Consider the following 12,257-nt stretch of genomic DNA (forward strand, 5'->3'; position numbering starts at 1 on the left):
CTCACTGGGGACCAGGCCTCCAACCCAGGTATGTGCTCCAACTGGGAATTGAATCATAACCCCCTAGTTTGCAGGCCTGTACTCAGTCCACTGAGCCACACCAGCCAGGGCTGCTTAACAACTTCTTAAATCCTACCAAACAAGCAACAGCTGGCCTCAGTGAGAACCAGGACTGGCACTAGCAGCAGCCAGCCTAGATTCACAATTTGTCTTCACCTGAGAATCTCCAAGCCCAGCACAAGTAGCAGCCATCTCAGATTACTTTATAGCTCAAGCAGAGTGGCCCCAGGCAAAACACAGGTGGGGGCTGACCTTGGCCTGCACCACCCAGGAAACCCCAGGGCCAGTCCACCCGTTGGACAGCTACAGACCACATTGGAGAACCACCACCCTGCCTCTGCAAAGCTGATCCTCCACAGAGGGCAGAGGGTGGTGGTCAGTGGTCACAGCCAGTCCTTGCAGCTCACTGGCCTGGGTAAGTCCCTCCCATTCATCTGCTAACAGCAACCAAGGCTCAACCACAAGAGGAGGGTGCACTCAACCCACACAAAGGGCACACCTCAAGTACTCAGCTTGGATGAGAGGGGAGGCTGTGCCACTGGACCCTATAGGACACCTACTCCATTAGGCCACACTACCAAGACATGGAGCCAAAGCAGCTCTACCTAATACGTAAAAACAAACACAGGGAGGCTGCCAAAACTAAGAGGCAAAGAAACATGGCCCAAATGAAAGGATAGATCAAAACTCTAGAAAAAGAACAGAATAAAATGGAGATATGCAATCTATCAGACGATGAGTTCAAAACACTGGTTATAAGAATGCTCAGGAACTTAGTAAGGACTTCAACAGCATAAAAAAGATCCAGTCAGAAATGAAGGATACACTAATTAATATAAAGAACAATTTACAGGGAAACGGTAGAGTGGATGAAGCCGAGAATCAAATAAATGATATGGGACATAAGAAAGAAAAACAAATTATAATAAGAAGAACCCCCCAAAATGAGGATAGTATAAACAGCCTCTGTGACAACTTCAAGAGGTTCACCATTAGCATCATAGAGGTGCCAGAAGGAAAAGAGCAAGAGCAAGAAATTGGAAATCTATTTGAAAAAATAATGAAAGAAAATGTCCCTAATTTGGTGAAGGAAACAGACATGCAAGTCCAGGAAGCACAGAGTCCCAAACAAGGTGGATGCAAAGAGGGCCACTCCAAGACACATCATCATTAAAATGCCAAAGGTTAAAAATAAAGAAAGACTCTTAAAAGCAGCAAGTGAAAAAAATGATCTACAGGGGAGTTCCTATAAGACTGTCAGCTGATTTCTCAAAATAAACTTTGCAGGCCAGAAGGGATTGGCAAGAAATATTCAAAGTCACATAAAGCAAGGACTTACAGCCAAGATTGCTCTACCCAATAAAGCTACCATTTAGAATTGAAGGACAGATAAAAAGCTTCCCAGATAAGAAAAAACTAAAGGAGTTCATCATCACCAAACCAGTCTTATATGAAATGTTAAAGGAATTTAAGAAAAAGGTTGCCACATAGGACAGGGTCATGGGGGAATGGGTAGAGGTGAGGGGATTAAGAAGTATAAATAGGGCTCTGGTTAGCGTGACTCAGCAGATTGAGTGTCGGCCTATGAACCAAAAAGTCATGGGTTAGGTTCCCAGTCAGGGCACATGCCTGGGTTGCAGGCCAGGTCCCCAGTTGGGGGTGCACAAGAGGCAACCTTTCTCACACATGGATATTTTTATCCTCCTTCTCTCTCCCTTCCACTCTCTCTAAAAATAAGTAAATAAAAGCTATAAACAAACAAACAAACAAACAAAACGTGCCAGCATAAACACTGAATATCGCCATGACAGGTGTGGATCAGTGTATTGAGCGTCAGCCTATGAACCAAAAGGCATCTGGTTCAACTCCTGGTCAGGGCACATGCCTGGGTTGCCAGGCAGGTCCCCAGTTGTGGGCACATGCAAGAGGCAACCAGTCCATGCATCTCTCACACTGATATTTCCTTCCTCTCTTTCTCCCTCCCTCTCCTCTCTCTAAATATAAATATGTAAAATCTTAAAAATAAATAAATACTGATAAATACTGAATATAACATTTTACTCTTTTCTAGGGTGTACAGCATGATAAATATACTTAAGGTAAAATTGCCATAAATTTTCCAAATTAACATTGCTAATAAAAATACAAGGCAAGAGAATGGAATAGTAAAGGGTACGTGTGTTTGAAACCTCACTCCATGAACAATGCAACTCCTTTGTACCTTTTAATTCCTTCATCTGTAAAATGGGGGTAATGATAAAATCTACTTTACAGGAATACTGTAAGTAATGACTAATATAAAGTATGTGGTGCATAGGAAATGGTCAAAAATATCAGATCCCTTCATCTTTCTTTATATTACTCAATTACTTAAGCTACAAATCTTATTTATTCTATTTACCACAACGGTTCCATGCATTATCTCTTATTTCTTGTTAGCTCTTGGCTAAAATGCCTCTGCTATTGGTTAGTTACTTACCCTTTTGGGCCTGTGTCTTTTAAATTAAAATGATACTACTTGCTTTAGCTACTAATCAAATTGACAAAGGTTCTCCATATCTTGCCATCACAAACATTAAGTAATACTTTACCTAACACTGTAAATATGTTTCTAAAATTTTGAATATAGCAAAAAGCTAACTGATCAAATGATTTATATTTACATAATCCCATGATTATTCTTTTTTAAAGGTGAACTATTCCTAATTTTTTTTCCATCCCCCTAATTTGTCTTAAAGGTGCAAGGTGGCATCTATAAAGTAAATGAGGACTAGAATTTGCAATCACTTCCCAGGTCGACTTATTTCTAATTTATTCAAATATTCACTAACCCCACCAACTGTCCTTCCCCTCCCTGTTGCCCCACACTCTTTTTTTTCACTGCCTGATGTGCAACTAGCAAACGTTTATTGGGTGCCCAAAGTGAGCCGCCACTGCCTCAGGTGTTGATACAGGCACCGCATACTATGTTGAGAAAAACAAAACAAACAAAAAACCCACCAATATAAAAGAATGTACAGTCTAGTGGGGGAAACAGAGAGTAAGTAATGTTAATCAAATCAAGAAATAAATGTAAAAATGACATCTATGATTATCAATAATAGGTAACAGGTTGAGCATTTACTATGTATCAGGCAGAGGCCAAGCACTTTAAATATAGTATCTCATTTAATCTTCCCACTAAACTTAGGCAGTAGGTATTAGGTATCATTACCCTCATTTTACAGAAGAGGAAAAGCAGAGTGCAGTGTCTTGCCCAAAGTCACATAGCTAATAAGTGAAGAAACAGAAATTAGGGTCTCGGAATCAAGAGATGTAGGCTAGTAAGGAAAAGACAGGGCTTCTCTGAGGAAGTAACAATTGAGTTGAGGTATGAAGATTATGTTAGCCATGAGAAAAACCTCCTTGGCAGTAGGCAGAGGGGAAAGAATGATCGAAGACCCCATGAAAGGCAAGAGTATGGAATATACCAGGAATTAACATTTTTTTTAGGAAATGGCAGGAAAGGAGGCAACAAGTAGGGAATGTTATGATGTAAATGACAGGGGGAGGGTGGAAGTGAGTGACCCAGGCAAAAAATGATGGTGCCAATGTGGATGGAGAGTAGATGGAGTTAAGAGTTATATGTAAAGTAAAATACATCTGACTTGGTGACGGACTGGACATTCAGGGTGATGTAGGAAGAATGATCCCTCAATTACTGTCTTGCATAACTTAATGGATAATGGTGCAATTCACCCAGATAGAGAACACCAAGAGGCCCTGATATAGGAAGATAAAGGATTTGTTTGGGACATGTTGGAATTAAAATGCCTTTGCACCCTGGCTGGTGTGGCTCAGTGGATTGGGCGCCAGCCTGCAAACCCAAAGATCACAGGTTCAATTCCCCTTCAGGACACATGCCTGGGTTGTAGGCCAGGTCCCCAGTTGTGGGGGAAAGGCAACCGATTCATGTTTCTCTGGCGTATAGATGTTTCTCTCACTCCTCCTCCCTCTCTCCCCCTCTCTCTAAAAAATAAAATATTTTAAAAAATAAAACAAAATGCCTTTGAGATACCAGGTAGACAGGTAAATTACAGAGTTTTGTCTTTTCATAGTTAAGGTCCTCCGGGCAAAGAAATCTGTAAGCAATTAACATGAGACTCTCCTAAGAAAAGGGCCTAGAGCTGAGCCTTGAGTCAACAAAACTTTACAAAGGACCTGCAAATAAGATAGAGAAAGACCAACCAAGCTGAGCCACAAGAGCCAAAAGAGTGTCACCAGAAGGAAGCAATGCTCAAAGAACTCAAAGTCTGATGAGAACTCTGGTAAACTGAAAACTGCAATGTCTGTTGGATTTAGCGACCAGGAAGCACTGCTAATTTCAGCCACAATTATTTCTACAGTGATCAGAGGGGTGAGTGAGTGGAGTGGATTCAAGGGTTGATAAGGGGTAAAGAAATGAAATAGCTGAAAATTACTTTGGAGAAGTTTGACTGTGGGTGGAAGAAGGGGAGGGGAGACACAGTGGCCGTGGGTGGGAGATGAAGGGGGGAAAATCAACAATTTATTTTGTTTCGTATTCTTAAACAGGAAAACGTAAGCATGTTTAAAAGGCAATGGAAATTTTCTTGCAGGTAAGGGGTGATGATTCTGGGGAAGGAGCCGGCCGTTCCCCTAGTCCCCGCTAGCACCTACTACTGTGTTCTCTCCCCAACGCCCCCAGCCCCTCTCCCCCTTCTCCACTGCCCACAGCCCCAAGGCCCACAGCCACGCCGGGCACCCGGATCGGCTCGCAGGCGCCTACTCACCGCAATGGCCCCCTCGCTCAGTTGGCCCACCATGGCTCCGCCGCGCCAACTCCCGCGTTTCCGATCCTGGAGACACGGGCTTCACTGCCGAGGTCCGGCGCGCTCTAAAGCAATTGGCCAGAGGAGCCGTGTACGCCATTTCCGCCTTCCGACGTGCGCTGGGCGCAGAGGCGGGCCTAGGGGCTGAGCAGCTACCGCATTGGCCGAGGCAGCGCGGGTAGCACACAGGTCCCTCCCGAATCCAAGTTCGCGGCAGAGTCGCGGGACCGGTCAGCCGGAACGCGGGGAGCTAAGCTGTGGGGCGCGTCGAGGGTGACGCGAATGCAGTTACAGGCGCTGCTGAACTAGATCCGGGAGCTTTGCTAGCGGGCTGTCGGAAACATGCCCGGCTCGGCCTTTTGCAGACCGACAGCGTGGTAACCCAGAGTTAGAGCTAATAACCCTGCTGCCACATGTAGTAAGTAAGAAGCAGTGACCCCATCCTGAGCGTATCACACAGAGTGTTTCTGAATATAAGTAAAACCCGGTTCCTGACCTCAGAAGAGAGCACGGTCTGTCGAGGGAGTTTCCACTGTAAGTAGCCCTGCCTCAAGGTAGACACGGTATAAACCCCAGGAAAGGGATGAGTGTGCTGGAATCACACAGATAGTAAACCAGGGAAGCCTTCCCGGAGGAGGTGCCATTTGAACTGAGTCTTGAAGGATGTGTGGAAATTTGCTCTATGTACTCCAAGTGAGGGTAGAGATGCTCCCAGAAGAATGAGTAGCCTATGCAAAAACTAAAGAGATGAATAGCCTGGGAAGCTGGGGATAGTTTTGAGTAGCTCAGCATAGTAGGTTACGGAGCAAAAGTGATATTTGATTATTAGAAAGTAAGCCAAATGTCAAATAATAAAGGGCTTGCGTGGCTAAGGGCTTTCTTAAATGCCAGGTGGAATATTGATTCATTTAAGGCAGAAGACTGACATCTGTCTCAATGTGGAGGATAGACTGAATTGGGGGATGGGGCAAAGGACTGAGGGCATGAAGTCTAGTCATGACACTCTGGAAACAGTGCCAGACAAGAGATGGTGGGGTCTTGAACTAAATGGTATTGAAGGAAAAAAAACAATCATGGAAGAAATGGAAATTTGTTAACTTAATAGTTGCTGGGGAGAGTGAGAAAGAAAATCTGGGATGTCCCACAGGTTTCTGACTTGAGCAACTGGGATAGATGGAGGCATAAGAGGACAGGAACGGTGGCTGTCTAGTTACCTGCCATGGTTCCTGGAACAGGGTAGTCTTTCAGTAAATATTTCTAAATAAAAAGACAGTTGAGCAGATTGGTATGAGTGAATGTAGGTAGTTCTTCAGCATATAAACAACTGTTGAAAAAGGCCATGAGAATTGATTTTGTTTCTTCATGCTTGCTGGAACGACATATTGACTTTCTAGAATTATACATTTGTAGAAATCTGAACTCTTTCTATTCTTATGCATTTTATAGGTATAAAGTAGCATGGACCTGCCTGTGGATGAGTGGAAATCATACATACTTCAGAAGTGGTCTTTGCTCCCAAAGTCCGTTCAGGTCACAATTTGTACAGCAGAGACTTTAAGTGATATCTTTCTTCACTCCTCTTCGCTTCTTCAGTAAGTGAATGGAAGCTTAACCAGGGATATTTTAATCTGGAAAATGTTACCTTTTGTCATTTGCTCTTAAGTTATATCTCTTTTTGATGGAAGGATTAAACTTAGATTTTTATGTTGTATTTTGGGCCATTCAGCAGTTCTTGCTGTTTTCAGTATCTCCTAAGCTACTATTTTAAAAGAGGCAAGGACACTATTGAGCTTTTTCAGTGTAAATATTATGTTTCAATAATCGGTGCCTTGCTATAATCACTAGACTGTAAAATTTGCCGTCTCCCAAAGATTGTAGTGGAGATTGACTAGCTGCACATGGAAGTTTATAAGTACTCAAATTTGGAAAGGACCTTAGAGGTTTAACCCAGTATTTTCAAACTCTCATGACTATATACATACATATATAAAGAAAACTGAAACAAGAGTTTCCCACAACTTCATTCAGTGAATTTTTTAAAAGATTTTGTTTATTTATTTTTAGAGAGAGGGGAAGGGAGAGGGAGAGAAACATTAATGTGTGGTTGCCTCTTACGCACCCCCTACTGGGGACCTGGCCTACCACCCAGACATGTGCCCTGACTGGGAATTGAGCTGGCAACCTTTGGTTTATAGACTAGCAGCGCTCAATCCACTGAGCCACACCAGCCAGGGCCATTCAGTGAATTTTTATTGATCACCTGATTTGAGCCATAAAAATGTCAACCCACAGATTCTGGAAGCTTAGCAAATCCCAAACAGTGTAAACATAAATAAAAGCACACTTAGGGACAGCAGGCTCAAACTGCCAAAAATTAAAGAAAAAAAGGAAATCTTAAAAACAAAGGTAAAAGATGTTACTTTTGTTAGACTAAAAATAAGACAATGGCTGATTTTTTTTAATGAATCTATGGAAGCCAGAAGACAACTGGATGGCACTTTTAAAGTACTGAAAGGAAAACAAAGCAAAACAAAACTTGCCAATCTAGAACTCTGGACCTAATGAAAATACCTTTCAAAACTGAATGCAGACTAACACATTTGGAAGTAAGATGTGACAACAGTAAGGGGAAGGTAGGTAAATGGAGTTAAGTTGTTGTAAGATTCTTATATTGTCTGGGAAATGGTGGAAGAACTAACTGAAGATAGTAAGAAATCAGGGATTCAATTTGTAACCTCTAGGGTAATCACAAAAAAAATGTCTAAAAACTTATAATCCAGTCAATTCTCCCCCTTTCTCCATAGGTTAGACAGAATAATACATCCCAGGATATCTATGTCCAAATTTCAGGAATTTGTGACTATGTTACACAGTAAAGGGGGATTAAGATTGCAGATTTGCCAATTTTAAGGTAGAGGAGCCTGGATTATCCAGGTAAGCCCTGTGTAATCATAAGAGTCCTTAAAAGTGGGAAAAGGAGGAGGAAGAGAAGAGTTGGAGGAAGGGAAGAGTCAGAGGAAGACTTAACTATGGAAGGACAGTGGGAGAGAGGCAACACTGCTGGCTTTGAAGATGGAGGGAGGAAGTCACAGCTAGAGAATGCAGGCAGCCTCTAGAAACTGGAAAATGCAAGGAAACAGCTTCTCCCCAGGACCTCCAGAGAAGAGTGCATTCCTACCAGCACCTTGATTTTTAGCTCATGGAGACCCATGCTAGACTTCTGCCCTTCAAACTGTAAGATGAATTTTTGTTTATTTTAAGCCACTAGTTTTGCTGTAATTTGTTATAGCAGCAACAGAAAATACTAATACACTCCCTTCACTTCCCTAATTCAAATTACTGTCAGTAGCCAGACCATTACAATAGCCTCCTAACTGGTTTCCCATGTCCATCCTTGCTTTACTCCAAACTATTTTCTATATCACAGCAGGAATTATTTATCAAAACAAATCAATTTTATTGATCTTACTCAAAACCTTCCAGGAGTTTTTTCTTTTCCCCTTATAATAAAGACTAAAATTCTTCACATGGACAGCCCGTCGGACACGGCAGTCTGACGGCCACGTGTCTCTCTGACCGCCTCTTCCACCACACTCCCCTTTCAGGCATATCAGCCTTCTTTAAGTTCTTTTTTTTTTAGGATTTATTTTTAGAAGAGATGGAAGGGGAGGGAGAAAGAGGAGAGAAACATCGATCAGTTGCCTCTGTCATGCCCCCAACTGGGGACCCAGTCAGCAGTCCAGGCCTGTGTCCTGAATGGGAATCAAACAAGCAACCTTTTGGTTGGGAGGCTGTGCTCAGGCCACTGAGCCACACCAGCCAGGGTGGCCTTCTTTCATTTCTTGATATGCATCATGTTTCTTCATGCCACATGGCCTTCACTTATTTCTTCTGACCGAAATGCTTTTCCTATCTCCTCTCTACTCCATCATGCCCTAAGAATGAATTCATTTCTCATCTTTCAGGATCAGCCAGATCTTTCCTCAAGAACCCCAGCTGGGTCACCTTCATTTTTTTATACATTTACAACATTGCATAACTTTCCTTTTATAGTTGTGTAGTCATTTGATTAATGTCTGTATTCACTAGTAGACTATACACTCCTAAAGGCAAGGACCTTGTTAGTATTGTTGGCGGTTCGATTCACAGTCTAGGGCACATGCCTGGGTTGTAGGCCTGGTCCCTAGTAGAGGGTGCGCAAGAGGCAACCACACATGGATGTTTCTCTCCCTCTTTCTCCATCCCTTTCCCTCTCTAAAAAAAATACATAAAACCCTTTTTTAAAAAATCGTATATGGGGGAGGTAGGGAAAAAAAATTGAAAAAATAAAAAAAAATTTTTTAAATCGTATATAAAAAAAAGAATAAAAAATTAGCACTCTGTCATCTAAATAGAAATTCCAGTCCCTATGTCTCTGAGACCACAAGATCCCCCCTCCTCCACTCATATTACATAATAGAACCTCATGTGCCCCAAGGTTTTACAGACCATTGGTTTCTAGTGCAGTGGTTAAGAGCTTTCCTTGAAATAACGTTTATGCTTTTTTTTTGTTTCTTTCTCCCTAAAGACCTGAAGATGAGATGGTTTTAAAAAAGCTTTCTAGAGGCTACCTTATAGAAAAGGACCCTGATGCTCCCCTTTTTTACAAAGAAGAAGGGAACAAAAAGTTCCAGGGGAAGGATTATATGGGAGCCACCGTGCTGTACTCTAAGGTAAGACACTCCCAGCTCCGCTGGAGGGGCTCTTTTAACAATTTAACAAAGCATATTTCTTCAAAGATAGAGCCTTAATGCTGAATTATGTAGCCAGTGGTAGCTTTGTCTATAATTTGTGGATTGGATTTGAAAAAGAAAAATGACAGAATTCTGCTGTAGGTTATATTCTACAACAAAGGGTGGTTTGTATTATATGTCCTGAATTCCATCAAGAAACTTCTATTCCCATATTTTTTCAGATACCTTGTAGCAATAGTATTGGATCCCTTACCCTGCGTGGTTCGTGTTGTCAGCTTTCATTGAATTGCGTGCCATTTTTGTCTAAATGACTGATGAGGTATCAGTTTGATAGTCCCAATTTAGAGAGAGCTAGATTTTTCGTTAGTCGCTGTATTAGCTACAGTCAGTACAACTTAGATGAAGTTAGAAAGGAAAATAAGCTCAATTGCCACAGACCAGTTGAACTCTACTTTGAAGGTTGTCAACAAATATTTAAAATTACTTAGCCATCAATGACCTAGATTTTGAGGAGGAATACTGGCTTTTATCAACCTGTTGCTCTTGTTGTCCTGCTTCCATAGTAGGAACTGGAACATTCCTGAGACTCTCCCTTCTATAACTTTTGAAATATAAATATAGATTTAAAGCAAGACGTATCACTCCCTTGTACCAGGTCGATGACCTTGTATATTAAAAGGATGAGTGTACCCTGGCTGGTGTGGCTCAGTGGGTTGAACGTTGGTGTGCGAACCAAAAGGTCACTGGTTCAAATCCCAGTCAGAGCACATGCTTGGATTGTGCGCCAGGTCCCCAGTAGCAGGCGCGTGAGGGGCAGCCAATCAATGTTTCTCTCACACATAGATGTTTCTCTCCCTCTCTTTCACCCTCCCTTCCACTCTCTTTAAAAGAAAAGGAAGAATGATTATACATTTAGAAGTGCACCCCTACTGTGACTCTTTAACAGCCCTATAATAAAGTTTGGAATTATTTTTCCAAAAACTATCAGATCTACAATAGCAGCTTCTATAAAAGATAAAAAACCCTGCTTGTATGTAGCTGAATAATGTATTAGTTATTGCTGAAGAATTAAAATCCATTACATGTAATGATCCACTGATAAATGGCTTAGTTCTCCTCCAGAGCTAATCTCTTCCACTTTATGAGTGTGTATCATAAATGTGATCACAAGGGAAATTGTTCAAGAAAAACAAGTAAAATCAGACAAAAAAATTAAGGTTTGCTCTGCATGTGGAGGGAGATGAGCCTTCCTATTGTAACTGAACAAGCTTAGGTTCGGCTGCCTGCCACAGCAAAAACCAGACTCGTGAGTCAGATGCTGGGGCAAAAGGAAAGAGGTTTTATTCAGGTGCCACACCACCTGGGAGAATGGTGGACTCCTGTCCCAAAGACCACCTCCCCTTCCTGCTCAAGCCCACAGTTCTTTTTTGTTTTTTAAGGTTTTATTTATGTCTTTTTAGAGAGAGAGGAAGGGAAGGAGAAAGAGAGGGAGAGAAACATCAGAGTGTGGTTGCCTCTCATGCATCCTCTACTGGGGACCTGGCCCACAACCCAGGCATGTGCCCCGACTGGGAATTGAACTGGTGAGCCTTATCCTTCACAGGCCAGTGCTCAATCCACTGAGCCACACCAGCCAGGCCCCATGGTTCTTATAGGGATAGGAAGGGGAGGGCTTCTTTTTCTATCCACTTATCTTGCTAGCTTTTGGTTCTCTTGGGGCCCTGTCCATTTGTTATTCTAGCCTTTGGCATGCTCAGGCCCTATCCATTCATATTTCTAGCTTATGGGACACTCAGTGTAAGAACCTCCCCCACTTCCATCTTGGCCAATGGGAGAGACTTGCCGGCCCTCTGACTGACTGTCTACAGTAACAATTACTCCATCCAAACTGTGGACACTTGTAATCTTATAAGGGTAAGTGGATGAAGGTCTCATCTTCTATAATTTCTTCCTGCTGTCTAAGGTTGTTGTCTTACCTGTCCTACTGTCCAGAGATTCTTCATATCTACTAAAGGAAGAGGGGTCAGGAATGGGGGGAAGTTTTTACGTGAGGAAGGATTGCCATCTTCAGAAGGCAGCATACATGGTGTCTAGAGGATGGCAGCGCTGAGTAAGCGTAGCTGGGAGACTGCTTCATATTTGAAGAGACAGTGTTGCAGAGGGCTTCCACAGTGAGACATGCCCTAGCCAGTGTGGCTCAGGGGTTGGGCGTTGTCCCGCAAGCTGAAAAGTCACCGGCATGATTCTGGTTGGGGCACACACCTGGGTTGTGAGCTCCATCCCAGGTTGGGGTGTGTGCAGAAGGTACCCGGTCAACATATCTCCCTCTCTCACTGATATTTCCCTACCTCTCTTTTTCCCTCCCTTCTTCTCTCTAAAATAAAAAATAAAAAAAAATTCAAAGTGAGACCTAATGTGCAGACAATCAAGTGTTTAGTGAGGGGTAGTGCAGGGGAATTGTAGTGAAGTCAGAATCTGGAGAGATGAAAGGATCCCCACCATCTAATCCTTAGCAGGGCTTTTTGGGGCACACCCAACAGCAGGATAAATTTGCCGAGGAAGCCAGTGTCTGGGAAATGCAGAATAAAATAAAAAGTAACATTGATACTTCATTTTGGGAGGTGCTGTCCCTTTC

General features: G+C 42.6%; 2 protein-coding genes across 3 annotated transcripts in view; one reads left to right on the plus strand and one right to left on the minus strand.

The window, feature by feature from the left end:
* RPA1 (replication protein A1) overlaps positions 1 to 5,004 on the minus strand; it is a 45,865-nt gene extending 40,861 nt beyond the window's left edge. The window contains exon 1 of the mRNA XM_028519997.2: positions 4,851 to 5,004. Coding sequence (XP_028375798.1) covers positions 4,851 to 4,883 — 33 coding nt within the window. The 5' untranslated portion in view covers positions 4,884 to 5,004. The remainder of the gene's footprint in view (positions 1 to 4,850) is intronic.
* A 91-nt stretch (positions 5,005 to 5,095) lies between these two features.
* The window catches only part of SMYD4 (SET and MYND domain containing 4), a 40,013-nt gene continuing 32,851 nt past the window's right edge, over positions 5,096 to 12,257 (plus strand). For both annotated transcript variants that reach the window (XM_028521705.2, XM_036034394.1), the window contains exons 1-3: positions 5,096 to 5,423; positions 6,336 to 6,481; positions 9,457 to 9,601. In XM_028521705.2, coding sequence (XP_028377506.1) covers positions 6,348 to 6,481; positions 9,457 to 9,601 — 279 coding nt within the window. In that variant the 5' untranslated portion in view covers positions 5,096 to 5,423; positions 6,336 to 6,347. The remainder of the gene's footprint in view (positions 5,424 to 6,335; positions 6,482 to 9,456; positions 9,602 to 12,257) is intronic.

Source organism: Phyllostomus discolor, chromosome 8 (assembly GCF_004126475.2).
Source record: "Phyllostomus discolor isolate MPI-MPIP mPhyDis1 chromosome 8, mPhyDis1.pri.v3, whole genome shotgun sequence".
In the NCBI taxonomy this organism is placed as follows: Eukaryota; Metazoa; Chordata; class Mammalia; order Chiroptera; family Phyllostomidae; genus Phyllostomus; species Phyllostomus discolor.